The 23519-nt window shown below is 36.2% G+C and overlaps 3 protein-coding genes across 7 annotated transcripts in view; 2 read left to right on the top strand and 1 right to left on the bottom strand.

The window, feature by feature from the left end:
- Positions 1-1678, top strand: part of LOC112565098 — a 50919-nt gene extending 49241 nt beyond the window's left edge. For both annotated transcript variants that reach the window (XM_025240378.1, XM_025240376.1), the window contains one exon: positions 117-1678. In XM_025240378.1, coding sequence (XP_025096163.1) covers positions 117-270 — 154 coding nt within the window. In that variant the 3' untranslated portion in view covers positions 271-1678. The remainder of the gene's footprint in view (positions 1-116) is intronic.
- A 590-nt stretch (positions 1679-2268) lies between these two features.
- Positions 2269-6928, bottom strand: LOC112565100 (transmembrane protein 19-like). 2 transcript variants are annotated; one of them, XM_025240383.1, is made up of 7 exons: positions 6569-6928; positions 5898-6080; positions 5453-5563; positions 5145-5282; positions 4548-4802; positions 3154-3369; positions 2269-2790 (listed from the first exon to the last, which is right to left on the bottom strand). In XM_025240383.1, the coding sequence occupies exons 2-7, from the start codon at positions 5983-5985 to the stop codon at positions 2366-2368; spliced, it is 1233 nt and encodes a 410-aa protein (XP_025096168.1). In that variant the 5' UTR covers positions 5986-6080; positions 6569-6928; the 3' UTR covers positions 2269-2365. The 2 variants fall into 2 exon arrangements, with proteins under 2 accessions (XP_025096168.1, XP_025096169.1); XM_025240384.1 differs by having other exon boundaries at positions 5898-6050.
- A 144-nt stretch (positions 6929-7072) lies between these two features.
- Positions 7073-23392, top strand: LOC112565099 (granulins-like). 3 transcript variants are annotated; one of them, XM_025240381.1, is made up of 20 exons: positions 7073-7220; positions 8817-8987; positions 9174-9404; positions 9699-9806; positions 10161-10406; positions 10682-10954; positions 12063-12206; positions 15248-15285; positions 15498-15606; positions 15877-16001; positions 16309-16414; positions 17541-17665; positions 18721-18826; positions 19214-19338; positions 19484-19592; positions 20326-20450; positions 21098-21206; positions 22395-22483; positions 22714-22813; positions 23073-23392. In XM_025240381.1, the coding sequence occupies exons 2-20, from the start codon at positions 8823-8825 to the stop codon at positions 23202-23204; spliced, it is 2565 nt and encodes an 854-aa protein (XP_025096166.1). In that variant the 5' UTR covers positions 7073-7220; positions 8817-8822; the 3' UTR covers positions 23205-23392. The 3 variants fall into 3 exon arrangements, with proteins under 3 accessions (XP_025096166.1, XP_025096164.1, XP_025096165.1); XM_025240379.1 differs by having other exon boundaries at positions 7074-7220; positions 10682-10822; XM_025240380.1 differs by lacking the exon at positions 12063-12206 and having other exon boundaries at positions 7075-7220; positions 10682-10822.
- Positions 23393-23519: the final 127 nt, after the last annotated feature.

Raw genomic sequence — 23519 nt, 5'->3', positions numbered from 1 at the left:
TCCGCATCAAAACGTGCGAAAGAATCTTTTAATTGCTGTTTTAGAATTACAAAAGTAAACCGTTTTTGTATGACTAAACGTTTTGATTATCATGGACTCATGCTGCTTTATTTCAGACGAAGGGGATCCCGCAGCTTAACACGCTCCACAATCTCAGAAGAGGCATCTCAGTATGAGCATGTGTACGACGGGTCGCGTGGCCTGCGGACAGAAAAAGGACTGACCTTTACAAACCCTACTGTCTACGAAAATTATACGCCCTCCATCTAGAGCTGCACTCCGTGACCTCACCTGAACCTAACAACCTCTTCGACGCCAAAGATTTTTTGCTCATGAGTTTTCAAAGCCAAAATCTTACTGTTCGATACTTCAATGGCAAGTACTTCTCCAGGGAAACAGTAAACTAAAACGAAGCACTGTGTTGAATGACCGCTTGTGAATTCATACACCACTCACATATCCCTTTATCCCATGATTTTTGTTTTGCGTTTTTATGTTGTTACTTTAACATTCCCTTAACAAGTATACTTATAAAAAAAAAAACGTTGACACTGAACTCTAGAAAACTATTTCCTAATATTTGTTAATGTGATCACCGTGTTTGCGATATAATATTGACTTTGTTGTTGTTGACGATAACTTAAGACCTCATTCAACAATTTCCTTTTCCTATATATACATACGCTTTTGTAAAATCAGAGAAGACTTACGTATGGCAAAAATATATTGATGTTAATGATGTTCACAGAAAAGTATTATTAAAGATTGTTCTATTTTTTATCTGCCGACCTCGTTTACACTGTTCTGTTTTACGGTTGCTCGGTTGTTCCTTGCAAAGGCCAACTGTTAAAATCACAACTTGATCCAACCTTTGTTGTGAAAAGACTGAAAGCAAACTATGTCCTCTTTTCAAGTTCTTTCTCGGGAAGGAGCTGCGAATGTGAGAACAGTTCTTCACTTAGCGTGTCTGTCTTGACTAGATATTGTTTAAAGATCTACTACAGCGTAAAACATTTTTCTCAAATGATGGAGCTGAGTACTGTACGAAGATTACGTTTTCCAAAATCTGAGTGAATACCCATAAGTCGTCTCGAGATACATGCCTGAAAACATCATTCTGCACAGGAGGTCATACCAGTGACATTAAGATTGGCCACAACTACACCTAAATAACTTATGGTCCCTGCGACTGTAGTCATGACATCGAAATGGTAAAAATGCACATATAATAACCCTTTATAGCGCGGAATCCCAGGACGTGGTCAGGATCTCTGAACACGAAATACAACTGGTAAAGGAAGCGTGTAAAATAACTGTTCTCTATCTTGGAAAAAAACCGCGCACACACAACTTAACAATGAACATCTGGACAGAGCGAGAATTCTTCAGATCTTTGTGACCCCTGCTGTACATGCTGTCATCCGAGAAAAGCCAATGAAAGTCCGGGTGTTGTAAACAAGCACTCATGCATTCACCAAATAAGATGACAATTCTTTCCAGCCAGTCCAAGTACAAAATATTGACTTAGAGCTGTTGTAAACTGCCGGTCAATCTGCTTTATCTGCTGTTGCCATTAAGACCTTTTTCTCTGACAACCCTATGAACTGGATTCAGTTTGTTCATTGTATCAATGCTGGATATATAAAATGCTGGATAATAAAAAGAGGAAATTCACTAATCATATTTTAAACATCTATTTCCTGGTCACATCTTCAGTGTGCAAGCAGTATGAATGTTTTCATAAATCCTTCCTTGACACGGCAATTTTATCAGTACATGACGCAGGACTTTTGATTCATCAGGTCAAATTACATCCTGGATCTCATTTAGCATACTTCAAAATAATAGACTGATAGGCTGATTCTTTGATAAGCCAGTATACACATACATTTGTGTGTGTGGTGGTGGTTCTGGTAGTTGTTCGGATTTAGGATTACATCTGTTTTTGCTATCATGCTGTAAGGCAGCGGTTCTCAACCTGTGTGGCGCGCCCCCCCTGGGGGGGGGGGGGCGTGACGTGCTTACAAGGGGGGCGCGAAGGTGGTCATTTTTTAAAAGTTTCTTATACCGGTATTAGTGAAATTAGCTTACATTGCTGGCTAAGGGGGGCGCGCGGACGTACCTTTGTTCGTCAGGGGGGCGTCACAAGTAAAAGGTTGAGAACAAGTAAGGTGTGAGTACTCAAACTTCCTTTTGTAGCAGAAACCTAAGCAAATAACTAAGAATGTTCTTCATCCTACTATACTTTCGAGGGAGAGAAAAAGTCTGTTAGGTACAAGAAATCTTCCAAGTTTTTATGTATTCTGACAATTTGATCCCAAAAGGTTTCATAAACTTAGTGATACTAAGGTTTCACTCTTTTCTTTCATTCACCCTTGTATTTAACATGCAAGCAGACATTATGTATTCCTTTTTCATCTACTATTAATTTTTCAAATTCAAATTTAAGAAAATCATTCCAGATACAACAATTTTTCATATATATATATGTTTTGGAAACAGAGCACACCTCCCATTTTAATTGCCCGTTGGGACTAATAAAGTTGACTGTTATTGTTATTGTCATTGTTACATAATGTATATCAGTGTTGAAAGAAAAATCTGCCATAATATCATAAAAGTTCACACAAAAATGAACCCAGATGGTTGAAGCAATGGCTGGAGATAACAAGGCAGTCAGAATAGAGGCAAGAAGGTTCACACTGTGATTGTCTAGTAATGCATGGCCACTTATGTGTTCGACATTCTTGTCTGGCCTTTCAACAATCACACCAGTCTTCTGATTTATGCCTGCACACACACACAAAATGCAACAATGAAAGTACAGTCTTAACTCATTATCTCATCACAAATACAAAAATTGGGTGAATGGTGAGGAAAGTGACAAAAAGGGTATATGATCCATGAAAAGGGATAACTTTGGGGGAAATTTGTTTTACGTGTGGCGAGACGCGAGTGTTGACAAATTAACAGGTGGTAAGGTTATGAGCTGAGAGTTTCCTTTTACTTTCTCAATATCAGTGGGGTTTTACATCCCCATTACGGTATTTCTGGATGCTGTTCTTTCTCTCCCATTAATTTAAGATAGTAGGAAAAGAAATTCCTCTTACCTTCAATATTTACCATCTCTAATTTCTTTTTAAATGCTCATACCTGAATACTGAACAGTGGCACCAAGCAGAGAGTCGATCATGGAACCTAGAATGCCACTCAGCGTTGCTACAAGTAGCAGTGGCCACTGAGGTGGGTTTTCCACGAGAGGAAGATCTTGCAGTGTAGCCAGCAGAACTGCATAGTATGCAGCACCCACCAGTAAACCTCCTATCCCACTAGCAATTGTTCCAGCTGCTGATATGCCACCATTTGTGCCTGGGTGAAAAAAAAAAAAGCTGATAAGCACTGAGACTGATAGCTCTGTGTGGTAATATGAAAAAGTGTAATACCAACATAATACTTACATTATTTAATATTTCCAGATATATCATCAAAACCATGTTTAGCTTGATACACAAATTTATATAAAACAGGAACCATTTATTTAAAACTTTCATTGAAGCAATTTTTTTTAATGAGTGAATCATGAACCTTTAGTTTGATTAAAAATAAGTACTGAAATTCTAATTGTGACTAATGTTAAGTACATAATTTTGTGGTAATGTTTACCATGATTTATACTGACTGTTGGCAGTGCAAGTCAGCAAAGCATGTGAACACTTGGAGAAGCTGAAGCCATGCACATAAGATAGCCATGATTAACCAGCATATTTTTCTTACTCAATTCAGAAGAGTAGCAGCAGCATTTATCCAAAATAAATAGACTTTCCAGCTTGGTTCATAACTATAGATACATAAAAGCCTAGAAAAAGAACATCTTTTTTTGAAAGCCTAGCCTAATCTTACATTAATACAATACAACTTTATTGATCACCAGGGGCAAAATAGTGCTCGCACTAGCAATAGTATATACATATACATGATATAAAAAAAAGATAATATAAATGTACATGTTGAAATAGTCTCTTTCACACACACATTCTCTCTCCCACACACTCCTAACGGCAGATACAGTGGGTGATACCAGGTCACATCAGGCTAGTACAAGATCACGGCCAGTAAAGTTTATCGAGTGAATGGCATGTGGAATGAATGAGTTGTGTTGACGATTGGTTTTGCATCCAGGCATTGCATACCTACAACCAGACCGAAAGAGTGAAAACTTACATGCTAACACATGATCAGAAATAGAGAGGATGCGTGATGCCTTCCTGAGGATTTGCTGATGACAAAAGGCTGCCAAATCCCTCTGCCTGATCTTGGAACAGTTATTAACAAGGGAGACAAGACTGTTCCTGTTCCCTAGGGAGAGGCTGTGAAACCAAGAAATGAAAGAAAAAGTGATGAGACTTTCAATGAAAGACTGATAGAACCGAGTATAAGGATGACAGAGCTGAAAGAGAAAGATCTGTAAAATCTTGTAAGCTGGTTTCAAAATTTAGGAACTTTAATCCATGCAGTTACTCTGTTAAATAAATAATGCTTCTTGTTACCTTTAGGAACAATTTTGAAGTTGGTGATAAGCCGGGGAGAACTTTCACCAATCACTGTACCCAACTCTGAAGCAAGTGTATCTCCACAACAGCAAGAAAGGGACCCTAAGACTGCCATAGCCAGCCATGATGATGTGTAATGTCTTTTAAAATTAATTGGCAGTTCGGTACATCCAACCTCAATCATGTAGATTATAGCCAACCAGGCAGCTACTCCACCATTGCACACAACTTGTATCCAGTTCCTCTGACCACCTGTCAAATACAACTAGCATTATATGATGTTTCTGCAACAACATTAGCAAGAGTAAATTTTTAAATTTTGTGAACAATATATTTGAATTAATCGTGTATCTAGAATCTTTCTCTGGCATACAGAAATGCTTGTAGAATAATAAATTATGCTGCTGGTACATGGGAAATGAATTGAAAATTATGAGAGAAAAACTAATCTGTTTTACAAAATGTATCTTTTTAAGATCAAATTAATATCCATGTTACAATAGTTCTAATTTTTAAATAACTGCAGATAATTTAAAATATAAATACATGTACGTTTTAAGTATTAAGCCAAAACATTTTACAAACTTGTAATACCTTCTTTAAAGTCTATTTCCAACTTTCGCTTTAGGTGACTTTTAAACTTTGTTGCTCGAGATCCAATAAAGAAGAAGCTCAACAAGGCAGCAAAAAAACATAAGTTGCTTAGTGTGAGGAGGAACCCAATAATAACACCTGTACAAAACACAGCTTCAACGCATTAATATTTTTCGTATTTCAATATTTCTAAGCATTGCCACATTTTATGCTAAAAGTGTTAGTAAAATGAAAAATTGCCCTGGGCTGTTTGACTTGAATTTAGAAATAAAATGGAGATAGATTAAAAACTGCATATGGTAACTCACCAGCAACAGCGCCCGAAGTGCAAAGATTTCTTTTTTTCAGCCCATAGACAGCAATCATCATTGGAGCAATGCACGCCACAAACCACCGCCATGGTTCTGGTGCTTTGAAATCTAAAGAGGGAGAAATAATCTTTTAAAGACAATTCATACTGTATGTACCTCGTGTTCACTTTCCTGGTTAGTGTCAAAATTTTGTTTCTGTGTGTAGCTCTGCAGATCATGTTTTTCTGTCTTTGGAAATTAATGAAAATAATACAAAAATCAATAGTCTACCTTCTACTTCTCACTTATATTCTCAGGTTTATTTTTAACTGTTTGGAGGCAAAATCAGTTATCACTAGTATTTTCTTTTATCAAACCAAAACAATCTGCTTTTATTTCTTGCATTAAATCATACACTTGCAATGACTGTGAAAAGTAATGTATAACAAAAAAAAATTATTACCTTCACTTATTGTTCCATAAAGCCAAGCTCCAATCCAAAGTACTGATGTTACTAGAATGAGTACAGCAATGGCCCCAACTAAGATCATTTTGAAGTCCTTGTCTAGATGCTAGTAAAATATCCAATCGAGGGAGTCACAGTTCAACGTCGTGACTGGATGCAGAATTCACCTTTATTACTGAGCTGAAAATAGTTGTTTCATTCTTCGAGGACTGTAACCGTAGCTTTTGCAATTAAACATGGCATGAAAAATTCTAGTGTGCAAATGTACAACGGTGATTTGATCTAAGTAAACATCCCAAAATGTTCATGCAGATACTATATAAACATTTATAAAGTTGTACTGTTAACTGCACATAAGAATAATAATTGGATTTTTAAAGTACTTTCAAGATAGTTTAAAACAGTTTTAATTTATATTACCCGCTCCAAAATTATAAGTGTAACGTTTCACATTCTTTTTGAATTGAGATATACACTGTACATATTTTTGTAAACTTGAGTTTCAATGATCACAACAAGAATAATGGACTTTATAGATACGACCAATGTGATAATTAGAATAAAATCTTTTATCAATCTTTTAGGACTAGAGTCAGTGCCAGTTGCCGACCGAGAGCTGTTTACATGGTTGTTTGTGAATGTAGTATATGGCAGAAAATTCGACTCACTTGATGTTTTTCTGTATAGTTACTATCCTCCATATATTGCGAAAACGTACTTGTAAGTCCAGAGAAACTAAAGTGTACTTTTATTAATTAATAATGGTAAGCTCGTGGTCTTCCTAAAGGGTTACAACCCTTATTTGGATATCACGGCATGCGCAACAGTGAATCTGTGATCTGCTCAATACATAAGCACCGACATGAGCAACCTAATAGATTCCATCACATGGAACGAAAGATTTTTTCCCAATTTTAAAAGCTCCTAATCAGTACACTAACAGTAACGCAATCTTAACATTCTCAAATCATTTTATATAGCCCTCAGACTTCTACGATGTAGACAGTATGCTAGGCTTGCAGACAACAGGAAGTCCCAGTTGTTGAATCAGTGTTGAGTAGAACGTTAAATTTAAAACGTATATTATAACTTACATGTCAAGTTTTTTACAATCATTTCCTAAAAAGAATTATAATAATTGGCTTAAACTCTATATAACTATTAATTTATTATTTATTTGAAAGTTTTATTAGTTGGTTTCGCGGATAACACATCACATGACAACAGCCTGCACATGACATTTGATAGCCGCTGTACAAGAGAAGGAAGTTTGTGTTGGAACATTAGGAGCTCAGACACTTTCAACTTCTTTTGTGACAAGTAAGTCCATTTTTATAAATCGTAGATAGACCTCTTAGAACCGTATCAGACTTATTCAAGCAAAATCCCAAACACTTTTAATAACAACAGAAGTGAATCAGACAAACTACTGTTATAATTTAGACAAACTACTGTTGTAATATAGAAAAACTACTGTTGTAATATAGACCAACTACTGTTGTAATTTATTCAGAGAAGAAATTAATAAAGCAATTACAAAGAGAAGACAGCTGACACTGCAACTGTTGTTGAACATCCCCGTGATGTCAAAGGTGTAGAGAAACGAATTCTAGGGGCATTTTTTTTTTTAATGTGCAAAAACAGTATCCTACTCAGTGACATTTATTTTTCGAAGTATAGCAGCTACAGTGATCACGTACATATTCTTAGTATTTATACTTTATATATGTTGGTATATATGCAGTGCATGCGTCACCTACTTTGTATTTTTCAAGGACATATTATAGTAGACATTTAGCAATAATTTTACATTTCATAGAAAAGAGTTCGCTTGAGCCGACGATATGAATCCTGTTTAGAGTTATTAAAAGTAATAAATATCATTACCTAAGAAAACTCCGGAAGAAACATGTTTTTGTACTGTGACCATTCAATGATTCACACTAGTTTTCTGAAAGTCATTTTGGTCACTTTCTTGTGTATCTGAACGACCACTTCACAGTATGTGTTCCACCAAAGTAAATTAACAGCGCCATAAAATATACCCAGCATCATTTTCTTCTTACGCCAGTCATCACCATATTCTGGGAGAAGATGGAGAGTAACTTGATTCTTACTATTTATACTGGACATAAAAGACAGCAAACAACCATTTAAACCAGCTTATCATTGGTTACTCAACATCTGTCCTTTGGCTGAGGAAACAATCTGATCACTAGCTTTAGTATCATCTGTACTTGCTGCTTCAGAAACTAAAAGGTTGAAAGTTGTTATCTTAAAATAGGAAAAAAAATCCACTTTATCTTCCTGTTGCTCTTATCTGCAACTGTCAGAGGAATTGAGGAAGCCAGGGATTATAAAATATCACAAGGGTGCTTTTTTTTTTTTTTTTTTTTAAAGTTTTCTAAGAAGTGATACCAGGATGTTTACAACAATAGAAGTCTGGGGATTTTATTTCATAAACCATCAGATGACACACTTTGATCTAAGTAGCAGGATGTAAGTAAATAAGTCAATAAGTACATTTATCATCATTATTCTGCTTGAAAGCGCATATGCATCATAGAGTTTTTATGCTGCATTATAATTGGAGTGTCTGCTGTGAAAAACTGTTTATGGAAAAAAAATGTCAGCTCTATTTTAAATATTTAATGTTTATTTTTAAATTATATTGCCTACACAAGTACATTTGCATATAATTTATGGAGAGTAAACTGTGACATGCTTACTTTGCATAGAAATACAAGGCACAAAGGTTGTGCAGTTAAGGTTGTGACTTCTGCATTAAATAGAACTAAAATGAAGAAGTCAGCATTTCTTATTCACAGAAGCAGCATGACTATCAGAAGATAATGCTAACTTTGCCATTGTGCAACACATTTTATCAAGTGATGCCAAATTTTGTGTTTTATTTAGCTGCAGATGATGTCAGCCTTCTGGTTAGCAGCAGTCTCTGTGCTGCTTGTGGCATCTATGGCACTGGGACAGGAGAGGGATGTAAAATGTGAAAATGGGAAAAGTTGTCCTGATGGTACTACTTGCTGTAAGACGGCCAATTCAGAAATTGTCTGTTGTCCTTTTCCTTCGGTAGGTAACTATACATTTTGTACATGTTAAGCACACAAAGCAAGAATACATAATGGACATTAAAGCACTTTATCTTTGATTATTTTTTTATATCTTTATAATATTTATATATAAAGTCTTGCTGTAAACTCTTACTCTTGGACAGTCCTCACATAAATATGCTGACTCTCCCATTTATATTTACAGGCAGTTTGCTGCTCAGATAAAATTCACTGCTGCCCTCAGAATACCAAGTGTGATGTCTCAAATGGTACATGCATACAGAAAGATAATATCCTTCGGTTTCTAAGTAAAGAAAAGACTGAAGGTGTGAAGAAAACAAAAGCTGCATCATTGTCAGTACCTGGGGACACCTATAATAGACCTATTCACATACTCAGTTCTGGTTGGCAGCAGGCAGAAACAGCCATGGAGGAGGTAAAAGTCCGAAGAAGTAATTTTTAATCTGTCCAAACTTCTAATGTTTGCTTTAGACTTTTGTCGGGATATACAAGTAGTTTAAGTAATCTTGGTAAATTATGACAAGTCTTGGTACATAAAAAGCATGAAATGGTATTTCATTGTTATAATTCCATGTGCACGATGGTCTAATTATCACAGAAATAATCAGAGTAATATCTAAAGAAAATTGCCGTAAATTTTTCAAGGGTTTGTACAAGGTGAACGTATATTCTTTTGACTTGTTTCTTTCTCCCACTCCCTCACCTGTAGCTGAGAGAAAAATGGACTACATGTCCTGATGATGTCTCTGAATGTCCTTCTGGAAATACATGCTGCAGACTTAAGTCAGGTGTCTTTGGATGCTGTCCATTTGAAAATGTAAGTCCTTTGTCTTTCTAAAGGTAATGTTTATTGTTTATGAAATGGGTGAAGCATCGTGAAGCCTGGGGGGAATTAGAACATGTCAACATCTGTTAAACTTTTGAGGTATTTTGTTTGGATAGTTATAAAAGGCTTAAGCAAAAGCTTGAGTAATAAGACATTGATGTATTCTTATTCCGTAACATGCTCATACTTTACAAATGACTGCTGCTTTTGCTTTGTAGTGATATGATTCAGGTTGTTTTTAATCAGGAATTTCCTTTTTCCTCTTGTTCTCATTTGAAACTGCATTTGAATAAATGCCCATTCAACACATAGAAAAAATGTTTAATTAAGAGTTTTTGTTTGCAGGCTGTATGCTGTGCAGATGGCATCCACTGTTGCCCTGAAGATTTTCACTGTAATGAAACACAAAGAATATGTAATTCCAAAAAGCTGGGTTTCTCTATGAGCTGGATGGACAGAAAGCCAATCAGAGCTCGTCCAGTTGTGCGAGACACTGCCAATTTGACATGTCCCAATAATAAGACTGTTTGCCAGCAGAATGACACATGCTGCAATGCAACAAGTGATTTTGGATGCTGTCCCTTGTCTCAGGTTTTCAGTCTACTTTTTTGCCAGGAATAAGGAAAATATTAAGTCTTAATTGTTCTTGGAAAGATAATTCAGAAAGGGAATAAGGAATTTTATTTTCAAGGAAATAAGTAAACCAAAGTTCATGATTTTGAGATGGTAAATTACAAAGTGTTTAAAAGAACTTTATATTAAAAAAGTGTAATACTCACTTTTTCGTAAACAAAAATTCCATTTTGTTTATCGTACCTATCAACCATTGTCAGCAGTGAAACTAATGGTATTCATTTGTCTTGAAGGCTGTGTGCTGTAAAGATAATGCTCACTGCTGCCCTCGTGGATCTGTGTGTGATTTGGTCAACAAACGATGCATCGCACAGGACAACTGGATACAGCCAATGGTGGAGCGTCAAGTAAAGAACCCTGTGACCACTGTCAAAGTAAGCCTAAAGACAATGTTTTTCTTGCCAAAGGCTAGTGGGGTTTGGTGCCCAGATGGTCAGATGTGTCCAGATGGTGAGACATGCTGTCAGATGTCAGATGGGTCATATGGGTGCTGCTGTTTCAGTGATGTGAGTTGTAAGTTTTTTTTCTCCCCTGAACAGTTTTTGTGAGGAATCTGAAAACCAGACATACTGGTTATTGTATGAAACCATTGGATTTGTAGTATTTGGAGAAACTCAGTTGTTGTTTTTTTAAGCAAATAAAAATTGAATTAGAAAAGTGCTAACCAGAAAAAGAGAGGGACAGTATTTAAGGTATTAATGGAAATGAAGTAGGTGGGGTACTGTTGTAAAGTAAGAAATGGGCCACTTTACATTTGCTGATCATATTTAGTCTGTGAAATAACATTTATTCAGAAAATGCTATCAGTGACAGCTATTATAGAAAATTGATCAGGGCTATTCAGATCAAGATGCTGATAAAGAAGTACATGACATTAATTTGAAGTATATAATTTGAGGTAGAAGATGGAATATATTTGTAAGTATTTCTTCAGCTTGCCTATTTGACAATCCCAGTGTGTTGTAGCAGAATTCCATACAGCCTTCTGGTTCTCATTGTATAATAAAAGTGGTTCCCAGGAGAGTCCGGCTTTCCTGAGGTCTGTCTTTAAAATGTCTGAGGTTTCTAGAGATTCAGGATATTGAAATATGCTAATTACAAAATCTGTTGAAAAACAAATTTCAAACGTAATGGATCAATACTATAGAATACATCAGAAAAATATCCAATAATTCAGTTTTAATGGATATAAGATTTGTACCTTTTAGCTGTAATTCATTTCTTTATGTTTCTTATTCTTGGATTCTGAGTTCATTGAATAGTTTCAGTTTTTGTTGTTGCTTATCTCCTCTTCTTTTATTTCCCTCACATCCTTCCCCATCCAACCCCCCAAAATCCTGTCTTGTGCAGACCTTGGCAAGTGATCTGACCCTGATTTAAGGACGTGCCAGACAAAAGTGATATAACCAGTCATTTCACAAATTGTGAAATTTTATAGGTTCACTCATGCTTCTCTTTTCCCACTCTTGCTAAAGACGGCTTTGCATTGCTTACTTAATCAACTACATGTAATGAGATGTGGCACCCTCTGTCATCTACACACAGTATGTGTGAGAGCTTATGTGCTGTGCTGTAGCCTAGCCAGACTGACGTGCTGGCATTCATCTGATGCAGGCTGTCTGCTGCAGTGACCACATCCACTGCTGTCCTCATGGGTTTCAGTGTGACTACGCTAAGCAGGGCTGTGTTGGAGGTTGGGTGATTGCAAGATGGTCTAAACTTGTACATCCAACGCAAAGTATCAAGCAACATACTCAGGCATGTGTTGTACGAAAAATAAACCTGTCTTATATGGGTTTAGTCAGTTTCCCTTGCATCAGTCTGGTTTTCTTGTGGTTTTTGTTTTGTTCTATTTGGCTTTGGAGTTCTTGGTTATTCATTCACAACTACTTCACTTAATTGTAATATTATGCAAAGAACATGTAATTTTTAAAAAAAAAACTGGGGTTCTTAATAAGCCGAATGGACAAAACACCAACTAGGGCTTGATTCATGCAGGTAAAGCTTACTTGTTAATTTACTGTATTCATTTTAAAATAAAAGTAACTGTTATCCATCATTCACAAATTAGATGCAAATAAAGTAAGAACACTGTTATCTTTGTTGCTGGATTAAATTACCAAATAAAAAAAAGGCTATTGCTATATACTTTAGCTATTCTTAAACTCCATCCCCTTTTTAAAAAAGTTCAGAAGATGTGTAGACAGGTTGTGTTTGTCTCAAAGGGCAGAAACATCCCTTGTTACATGTGTTTATATATTTTGATTTGATTACATATGGAGATATGCTTTAAAGCACTATAAGGCATACTGTGCTAGTGCCTTCTTTTCCTGCTGTTACCATTTGCTATCGGTGCCTAGGAGGCCTTCAAAGTCTGCTGTGGTGGTGTACTATATTGATTACCTACCAGATCCCTCATGTTGCTCTATTCTAGTTTTTTATTTAGCTTTCTGGTAAAATTTTAGTTTCTACTTTTTAACCTAGGTATTAGATCATTTTGACACTAAGAGAGGCTGTGTTTGGTACTTGGGTAAGACTAGAATTTCTTTTCACTTTTTTGACCACCTGCATAATTTTGCATAATTTTGATTGGGTTAAAAATATTTTAAGTAATTGTACAAAGACCCCTTTTTTTTATGAAATACCATTTGTTACTATTGTTGTTTTTTTTTGGGGGGAGGGTTGTTTTTTTTTTGTTTTTTTTTTTAATATGTTCTTATGTTTTGTGACAGTTGTGAAATTTCCTGACATGTTTTACAACAGCAGTTTTCCCCCCACCTTTCCTCCCACCATTATAATTATGTATTTATATATTTTTCAAAACAATGGCTTTAAAGGGATTCTAAAGGCAAAATAAAACTGCTTAGAATCGCGTAAAGAGTAGGATCCACTTGAATCTTGTCTATTTTCGCATCTGTTCATATGGAAAAAGTTGAAGATTTTTGTAGCATGCTGTGTTTAATAAGAGAAATTACATAGGACTCTTTCGATGAAGTCTCGTTCCCCGTCACGTGACCTTATGACATATGACCAAGACTGCTTACAAAGTGAAACAGACTGTTTTCTATAATTTTTAAAACTGTGCTTTGAAAAGTTCACTTTAAAATATAAATAAACTCACGAGACACCACGATGTCAAATCTTCGCAATGACCACAGCTTCCTGTGCGTCTCTGACTGACGTCACACCCAGACTCGTCTGCTTGACCATCTCAGGAAGATATCGTGGTTACTTAGCGGAAGGACACAAGGGTCGATTTCACTGGATTTTTTCGATTTTTATAAACATCAGCAACCGAAATAGTGCTAATAAGTGGTAATTAAGTGAGAAACAAATCCTTTATTTCTCCTGTATCACTCTCGTGCCTTCTTATTGTAACTAAATACATTTTTTAAACGTTTGACCGCCGCCACAGCCTTATCACAAGCCTTGAGTATCCCTTTAAATGGCTTGGCCATGTGTTTCGACCTCATTAGCTAGTTCAACGGTTCATTTGAATTCTCAGCTAAAATATTGAGTCTTTTTTAGACTTTAAACAGTTTTGGGTTCACCAAAAACTGCATCCATTAAGATGAAAATACTTATCCTTCAACGTACATCAGCTGCAATACCATATTTAAATATTAAAAACAAGGCCTGTGAATGATGTTCTTTAGATGTACTATGCTTCATTTCTTGGGATAAAAATTAATGTATTATCAGTTAGGGCCTTCTCTTTAAGTGGCTTTGATGTATCATGTGATAAATATTTCACATGTCATGGCATAAATGTAAGTAAAAATGTTTATTGTGTGGAGTTCTAAAATGTGACATTACAAACAAAATAGAACAGTGCTCACAAAAACCTTAGTTTTTGGCTGGAAGAAGTCAGTATTTGCTTTTTGGTTGAGCTGTTAACAATTCAGTTTACCATAGCATAGTAAGTGTGTAAGGACTTTTGGTTATGTGTATATAATCACTGTGAAAAATAGGTAAATGCTTAGACTTCATTAATAAACAATTTTGTGTTTAGGTATATTGCTTGGTGAACTAACTGTTGAAGTCTGTTTCTAACCCTTCGAGTGTTCACAGTTTACAATACCTCAATAGCCCTTCAGCAAACTTAATTTTGGAACAAAACCGTGAACATTTAATTTTAGTGTACCTTCTTGGTATTAGCTGATAGAATATGATAAAAAAAAAATTTGGTTTTATTTATTGAATGACAGATGTGGTCATCTTCAGTTTTACCTATGTGTGTGTGTTCTTTTTTAAGAACTAAAATTTGGCTAAAACTTTATCTTGGTTCTCAGTGTAAACTCAGGGCTTCAATGACAAGTTGTGGAGACTGGGTGCAACATCTGTCATGTAAAATCCAGAACATTCAAAGGGGAAATGCTTATTTTTGCTTTAGGGTGGAAGAAATTTTCAAAACATTATGTGCCTTATTTTTCCCCATTACATATATACTAAGGATAACTATTTGATGAACAAGAAAATAATGGCTATAGCTGTACTTGTTAAGTCAAACGGCTGCTAAGGTTGTCTTCATTTTGTGTTAGAACATTGCGGATGGTCATTTGACGCTCATAGTGAACTGGACTGGAATCAATCACCATTCTTGATGGATGTTACAATTACAATAGATACATTGGTTTTTGGGGCTTTGTATTTCTTAAAAGCAGTGTGAGAACTGTTTAAAATACTTTTAGTGCTCACTTGTTTCTCAGTGCAGAAGCAGTGTGTGTTGGAGTAGGGGGACATTACTCCAATCATTTAAGCATGAAGCATGATTTTATAAATGTTTTCCTTTTTTTCAGGTTCCTACAACAGTGACTTCTTCTAATATCTTGTCAAGGTAACTGTCAAATTGAAAACAAAAATAAGAGAATTGTTGAAAACAACATGGCTGTATATTAATGAGCAAGATTGTAATGTTTTGATTAGTCTGTTTACTATGTAAAATAATGAAATACAAGATTGGATTCATAGAGCTGTTGAAATTTGTTTATTGGTGTCTCTGTTTTGGCTATTAAACGCTAAACACATTTCTGTTTTTTTAATAACTAGTAAATATACATCAAAAATAGTGTGTCCTGATGGTGAGACTCAGTGCCCGGATAATAACACTTGCTGCCCAACAACATCTGGAGAATCTGGCTGCTGCCCTTTGCCACAGGTCAGTAACCTTGATCTGATAAACAGAAGATTAAAGAACTGGTACACACCAAAACAGCTTTATATTTGTATCAAATGTTGATTTCTTTATTTATTGTACTTTTTCAGTTACTAAACTTTATGCCAGATATAAGGCAATGAGAGCCTTTTTAAGAGAAGGCATTTAAAACACCAGTAATTGAGTTGGTCTACATGCAGTAGTCTTTCATTCTCTGAAGGAAATAGCAGGAAAGGTAATGCCAACAATTGTGTCTTCCTATGTGGCTTTCAGGCTGTTTGTTGCTCTGACAAAATACACTGCTGTCCAGCTGGTACAGTCTGCAATCTAACATCGTCAACTTGTGATGCCAATCAGCACTCAAAACAGCAGATAGGAAACCAGCCTGTAGAAAAAGTGTTAGTGCTTTAATTAATTGGAGGATCAAGCAGCTAAAGCACTCGAGCACAAAATTTGTCTGTACTTAAAGGAGCATTTGCTTAAAACTAAAAAAAAAAGAAATTATAATAATAAAGATAAACTTTCATTACCTATTTTTTCATTCTATTTTCTGCTGCTTTTGACAAGATCTCTTAATATATATGTAAGAATATATACTGTATCAGAGTGCGTTAAAATTGCTTCATGTTTATGTTGCTATGCTTTTTTTGCTGTTTATAGATTAAATTTTACATAAAATATCTGGCATAAAGGAATTGTTCACAGGCTGGTCATTGGAAGTGTTATTTGCCCTGGGGGTCAGTATGAATGTCCAGATGGAAATACCTGCTGTCCAATAGGTGATCAGTATGGATGCTGTCCCTTGCCAAATGTAAGTTAAATGTTCATGTTTCCTGTCAATTCAGATATCATTTGCAAATGTGTTTGATAGTCAGCAGAATTATTTATCTTGCGCATTTATTTATCATTTAAATTTCTGCTGGGTAGTTAAGTCACCATTTTTGTTTTTATGAAACAAGCATGTCCTGTTAGTAATCCAACTTTTAACAAATACACGACCTAAAAACTGAAAAGACTTAAGTCCCTTGGTAACAGAGGCAGATTCAGCTAAAATGTTGAATATGTAACCGACCCACAGTGACTTGGTGTCTGTAAACACTACAGAAGTGGGATTGATAGATCTGAGAGTTTTGGATAGTCCAAAATTTGATTTTTTAATCCTCCCTCCTAAAGGCTTTGCTTCAGTTTGCTATTTTAATACGTGCCTAGGCATGCTGACATTGTCATCGATGGTGATGAACAATTTTTGCCTTGGGAATAATGATAATCGATAATGTCAAGACTAGTTTGCTCATTAGGTGCCTGACCACCAAAGGATATTGCTACTAATTATTATGATAACATTCTGATTAATTTTTGTAAGACAGCTGGGCTTGCTGATGCGAAAAAAATTAACTAAGAAAACTGATGAGCTTTTACCCAAGATCCTATTGAAATTTATTAAACAAGAATAAAAAAAGACTTTTAAATATTTTAATACTCACCAAATTTATGATGATTTAAATGAGGACTTCCTAGACAATACTCCTGTTAAGCCATGTGGTAACAGTAACATAATTCATAATTAACCTTTCACTCATGAAGAAGTTCGTAACTGTTTGAAAAATCATGAATAATGTTACATATGAAATCTTGAATAATACTAATGATAAGTGGTTGAATTATTTCTTTAATGGTATTCTATTGTATGTTGTATGTTGTTTTCTAAAGCTCAGTAAAGAGGATTTAATGTCCCTTAGCAAAAGAGGGGATCCAACCAAGATGGTGTTAAATTACATTACCAAGCTGTTAGAGCCAGTAAATATGATAGATATGTTAGATCAGTGTGTTTTGTTGTAGCATCATTCATGTATTATGAGCAAATAGACTGAAAACTTTAAGAGCACTTCAAACATTGTATACTGCATGGGAATGAAGTTGTGTGCATGTGTTGACAGGCTGTCTGCTGTTCTGACGGAGAACACTGCTGCCCCCAAGGATATAAATGCGATGTTTCTGCTGGACAATGTATTAAGGGTGAGCAGTCTGTGGCCTGGCACAAGAAGAAACCAGCACTTGTTAAGTGAGTACAGTTGTGAAGGCTATATTCTTGGTTGGTTCTTCATGAGATAGAATTGGTCTTCAGGCCAAGGGACAGTAGCCTTTGACATTATTTGAAAATTGCAAATGATCAAAACTTTGTAAGTTTTGTCACTATACAAGCTACTACAGCAGTGGTGCCCAACCTTTTCTCGCCCGAGGACCAGACTGGACATGATATGAAATCTCGCAGGCCAGAACATAGTGGTTTTGCCTGAACATGACGTTAAAAAGGAAATTATGTTGTATCTAGTTAAAATGGGCGGGCCGGATGAGGCACCTTTGTGGGACATAGGTTGGGCACCCCTGGACTACAGTAATCATATTCAAAATCTTTGCCCATTTTAGCTTAGCTGTTCCACCCTTTGCTGTGTAGCATAAACAAATTTAAAATGCTCTATGTTGCATCTAGAGCAGGGGTCTCAAACTCATATTAGCATGTGGGCCGCAGTGGAAAGTAACAGCCAGTCAGCGGGCCGCACCACGAAAAGAAAATGTTTTTTCATTAAATTTTACGAACACTACTGTCACTGCAGTTAAATGCTAAAATAAAGTTTTTATAATTATTAATTACATTTAGTGTAGTTTATTACATGCACAGGCAGTTTAGTTTATTAAAATAAGTTGACGTTGTCTCTGTCACTAATAAAAAAGCAGAAACTGTAGTTCCCATAAAAAACACCAGGCACAACATACATATACACCGCGGACGTGACCGCGGGCCGCACAAAAATGTTTCACGGGCCGCATACGGCCCGCGGGCCGCGTGTTTGAGACCCCTGATCTAGAGCATTTGCTGCATAATGGTAACTAATGCTGCATCAATAAGCAAAGTGTGTTAAGATTCTGATGTTTGTTCCTGCCATTTTGATTGTATTTCATTGCACAATGCTTTATAATGAAAGGGAAGCTAAACTGCCTTTATTTTCACGATATGACCTGTATGGGTGGCTTCCATAGTATTTTGCAAAAGCACTGATGGCTTTGGTGAATTTACCTGACTGGTCGGCATACTAAAAAACCAAGAAATGTTTTCAGGGAATCACTTGAGCCGCAATGTCCTGATAAGAAAACCGGGTGCCCAGGTGGTCAGACATGTTGTCAGTCAAAATCAGGAGACTGGGGCTGTTGCCCTCTGTCAAATGTGAGGGGAATTATTTTATTTTAAACGACTTTATGTGAACTGAAACCCTTTCATACCTTTCATCTTTGACTTGACTGTCACTCTGCCAGCTTTTCTTCTTTTGCAGATTAATGAAACTCAACCTTTATTGTTTGTTGCCTGATTCCTCTTTGTGTCTTCTCTGTTTTGTCAGTTATTACTTGTGCTGTTGTTTATCCTTCCATTCTTTTTATGCTGTCTATATTTCATTTTTGTCTCAAGTATTGAGAGTGAGAGCATGCTCCTTCACTAGCATGATATAAATCACACATTGTTTATTAGTATTATTTTAGACTTTTTGGTCAGTTTATTAATGCAAAACTTACACTTGCTTATGTGTGGATGCAATGTGTGTGCATGTCCCAACAGGCCGTATGCTGTTCTGATGGGGTTCATTGCTGTCCTCAGTACTTCATATGTAACTCTACAACAGGAAAGTGTGATGCAAGGTTATTCTCTGTTGCTTGGTCAGAGAAACAACTTTCTTTTAATAAGTAAGTTTTGTGTTGCTGTCTGTAAGTGCATGCTGCTTGATTTTTAATTTGGGTAGTTTTTGTGGGTTTTTTTATTGTGAGGAGAAGTGCTATAGAAATCATCACCATTGTTGTTGTTCATCTAACATTCACTTTCTCTATTAAGGCAGCCTGTAGGAAATGTCATCTGTCCTGATGGACAGTCTGAGTGCGGCGATGGTCAGACTTGCTGTCAGCAAAAGGATGGTACTTGGGGGTGCTGTCCATTACCAAACGTGAGTACTTAGCATTTTTACCTTTCATTTTTTTTCTAAAAAGTAAACCTTCTATATTATTTTAACCTGATGAAAAACTGAGAAGCCCAGACAAATGCCACCATGTGCATTGAGTAAAGCTCTATAAGGAGCCCAAAGATTTTTATCTGAATAACAGGTGTAGGTTCCTCTCTTGCTGCACTGCATCGTTCAAGCAGAGGGTTCACCATAGTGGCATAACAAAATTATTCAGACTATTTATGGAACATGACTATATCATTCTTGGTTTTATTGGTATTGTGGCATTGAAAATCCTTGTGGAAGTCAGAATATTTAATAGTACATCTTCTCATTTGCTGCTGTTGAAGTTTTTCCATTCTTTTGAAATGTGAGGAATCTCCAGCCCTCTTAGTGTGCTTGTAGGTGGATATTTATTTTCAAATTGACCTGAAGTGTTTTTTTTTAAAAATTCAATCTGTGTTTTGAGAGGGCTGTGACTTCTTTAAAAACATGGTGTCTAGTTTTCAAATATGGAACCTAAAATGTCTTAATTAGTGTTAGTAAAGTTCCACAGCTCTTCTTTCTTAGCTTGGCTGCTGATTGTTATGGGAATGCTTTTTGAAGAATGTTAGTCTTTAGCAAATTGTTCAGGCTTGCTTTTGTCTCTTCTAGTTTTTATGAAACTTCTAAATTTGATTTATTTTAAAAGCATCGTTCATCTTTCTTATTTCATAAAATTCCTGTTTTGTAACAGGCTGTCTGTTGTACTGATGGCGTGCATTGCTGTCCACAAGGCACTACTTGCAACCTTTCTACAGGACAGTGTGATAGCGCTCAGATCTCTGTTCCTTGGCAGCAAAAGCTGGCAGCAATCAAACAGTATGTATCTCAAATATCCAGAGGTCTAGGAGGACTATTCAGCTGTGCAATTGTAGTAGTTTATTGATCATCATCTACTTGCACCAAGTGCTTTTTATCTACATCCAGTCCTAAGTTTTGCAGTGGAAAGTCTGTGGAATGGAATGAAATTGCATTCCCACATCTCATGTCTTCGGTCTTACGTTGAAGCATGCTTTGGATGACAACCCACTTGAATACCCAAAAGATCACTTATGTTTAGATTTCTTGCTTTTCTTTCTTTTTTTTAACAAACACTAGTTTGGTGTTTTGAAGTGTAAGCAAGCATGATAGTTTCACTTTTTTTGATCTTGCCAAAGCCACGATATTGATGTGCATAAAAGTTAAAAGATTGTAATTGCAATTAAACTGTTCTTGCTGTATTGCCTAGACAGTCAGTGCACATATCAAAGTGATCACATTAAGTGGCAGCTGTGAGGAGTGAGAAGTCCCTTGTATTAGTTTCAAATATACAAAGCTCTTGGAATGTAAACTTTTAATGTCTGTAATCTAGAATAACAGTTACTTTCTCATGCATTGCAATGCACATTTTTTCTTGTTTTTTTGGCAAACCTTTTTTGGGGCCATTTTATGGAATGCAGGAATTGAACTTTGAGGTTTTATTCTAGGATTTCCACAGAAAATGTAATCTGCCCAGACAAGAAGTCAGAGTGTAGTGATGGTCAGACATGCTGTAGGATGGGATCAGGACAGTTTGGTTGCTGTGGTGTGCCAAATGTAAGCAGGAAACCTTTTTTAAATTTAATAAAAAAATAAATTGATCAATATTTCCATCTCTTGCTATCACTTTCATTCATTCCACTAAGAACAAGCACCAAAGCCTTGGAAAACCCCTGTTTAGGTACACATTTTTATTTAAATAAATTTGATTACGACTGTAAAGTTCCATGTAGTGTACTGGTGTTAACCACAGAATGAAAAAAACTAAGGATTTTAACTGAGTTTTTCTTTAATTGGAAATTCTATCAGAACCTGAACTTAATACATAGTGTTCCAGGAAGTGATTTTCCTAGTGGTTAGAGCAATAGCATTTGAACTTGAAGGTGAGTATACTAGGGGGTTTGATAGTCATGGGAAATAGCATTTCTCCTTCATACTCTAAAGAGAATTAGATAAGCAAGGGCTCTTAACACCTTACTCTCTTACAACTGTAAAGTCATAAAACTACTTTTACCTTATGCTATGCTTTAGAAAGAGGGTTTGAGAAAAATAGATAACTTTCAAGACTGAAAACAGATCGCTTCATGTATCTGGGGAGCATTGTCAGCAAGGATGGTGGAGCAGACAATGACCTCAGAAGCTGCATCAACAAGGCCAGGCATGCTTTTAACAGCCTATGGTCTATCTGGAACTCTTGAGCATTATCCTTCTACAATAAGATCTGCATCTTCAACATCAATGTGAAAGCAGTCCTACTGTATGGTTCTTAAACCTGAAGAGTGACAAACACCAACAACAAGCTCCAGACCTTTACCAAGAATCAACCAGAATTCTTTTAGCCAAAACATCACAAAGCGCAAACTATACTGGATAGGACACACCCTGCGTTAACCATCTGACACCATTGCTAGGCAGGCAGTTGACTGGAACTCTCAGGAGAAGAGGAGAGTTGGGAGACAAAAGCAGACTTGGAAAAGAACAGCAAAGAGCAAGGCAAAGGACCGTCAGAACCACATGGGCACAGCTGAAGCGGGTTGCCCATTGGGTCCGCTGGTAAGGTGTGGTTGCAGCACTATGTTCCTTGAGGAGTAGCAAGGAATAAACTAACTTCAAGCCTGAAATTGCATCATATAGTTTTCAGTTCACATAACTTTGGATATTTATTTTTAAGCCATTGGCATTGCATATTGATAGTGCTCAAACTTTGGCTCAGCCAAGTACACTGCTTTGTGAATTCTGTTGCAGGCAGTATGTTGTCAAGACGGCTTACACTGTTGTCCCCAGAATTACACATGTGATGAAACATCTGGTCAATGTCAGTTAAATTCCATCGAGTAAGTCATGCTATATACAGTGTCTTTTTTTTTCCTTTCTTCAAGAGGCAAAAAAGAAGACATTACTTGTTCTACAAGAATGTGAAAGTGTTTATGAAGTTCATCTAGAAAAATTGTACACTCAGCTATTATAGCAAATTCTTTGTTTTTAACATTCAAAGGAGGAGAAAGGTTAAATATTTCACTTCTAATGCTATGCCTATCAAAAAAGTTGATTGTTTTGCTTGCAGTTCTAATCAGGTCTGTCCTGATGGAAAGTCTCAGTGTGAACAAAGTGAAACCTGCTGTCTTCTCACTTCTGGCTCATATGGCTGCTGCCCCCATCCTTCTGTAAGTGCCATTAACATCCCAGCTTTACAGAGACAAAATTTTAGTTGAATGCATTTAACATTAAAAGAAGATATCTTGGCAGCCAAACTCTGAACAAAATTTGATGAACCAGTCAGATGCTTTGATTGCTCTTTCAGTGTCATCATTCAGGCTAGAGTTATTTAAACAAATTTATCGTGTTTAAAGAAAGTTCAAGCTTCTTATCATTCCTACATTTGAAAATATTTTATATCAGCCTTTTTTTTTTTTTTTATCCTAGGCGGTGTGCTGTGCTGATCACTTGCATTGCTGCCCACAGGGCTTCACCTGTGACACAGCCAAGGGTCAGTGCCTTCAAAGTGGCATTGTTAAGCCCTGGGTGCAGAAGAAACTAGCACAGCCCCTACATTAAGTCAAGGCATCTTGATGCATATCATGACTGTCCAGGGTGCAATTGGAGAGGTTTCTTTTTTTGTGTGGATTGGTCTGAAGTGGCTGTTAATATGAAAAGCAAAATTTTTTGTACAAAGACTTTTCTATAAGCATTCCAAGAATATTTTGTGCATGTGATTTCTTGAAATAAATGTGATATGTTTGCTAGCATCTTGTTATTTGCATGTGCAATTTGTGCTTGGATTACTAAATTTAGAATTCGTAGTAGATTCTTAAGAAAACTTTTTTAAAAAATGCTGCTGCTCTTATAAATAATTACTCTTTTCCCCCATTC

The sequence above is a fragment of the Pomacea canaliculata genome, linkage group LG5 (genome assembly GCF_003073045.1).
Source record: "Pomacea canaliculata isolate SZHN2017 linkage group LG5, ASM307304v1, whole genome shotgun sequence".
NCBI lineage: Eukaryota > Metazoa > Mollusca > Gastropoda > Architaenioglossa > Ampullariidae > Pomacea > Pomacea canaliculata.
The sequence above is the reverse complement of the archived record's forward strand: the minus strand, read 5'-3'. Positions and strand labels throughout refer to the sequence as shown.

Excerpts from the sequence above, each read along its gene's own strand:
- LOC112565100 (XM_025240383.1), bottom strand. The coding sequence starts at position 5,985 with ATGATCTTAGTTGGGGCCATTGCTGTACTCATTCTAGTAACATCAGTA. Across the intron at positions 5,564-5,897 it reads TTATGGAACAATAAGTGAAG|ATTTCAAAGCACCAGAACCA; the intron begins GTAATAATTTTT and ends CTCCCTCTTTAG. Across the intron at positions 5,283-5,452 it reads CACTTCGGGCGCTGTTGCTG|GTGTTATTATTGGGTTCCTC; the intron begins GTGAGTTACCAT and ends TGTTTTGTACAG.
- LOC112565099 (XM_025240381.1), top strand. The coding sequence starts at position 8,823 with ATGATGTCAGCCTTCTGGTTAGCAGCAGTCTCTGTGCTGCTTGTGGCA. Across the intron at positions 10,407-10,681 it reads GATGCTGTCCCTTGTCTCAG|GCTGTGTGCTGTAAAGATAA; the intron begins GTTTTCAGTCTA and ends TTTGTCTTGAAG. Across the intron at positions 17,666-18,720 it reads AAGAAACCAGCACTTGTTAA|GGAATCACTTGAGCCGCAAT; the intron begins GTGAGTACAGTT and ends AAATGTTTTCAG.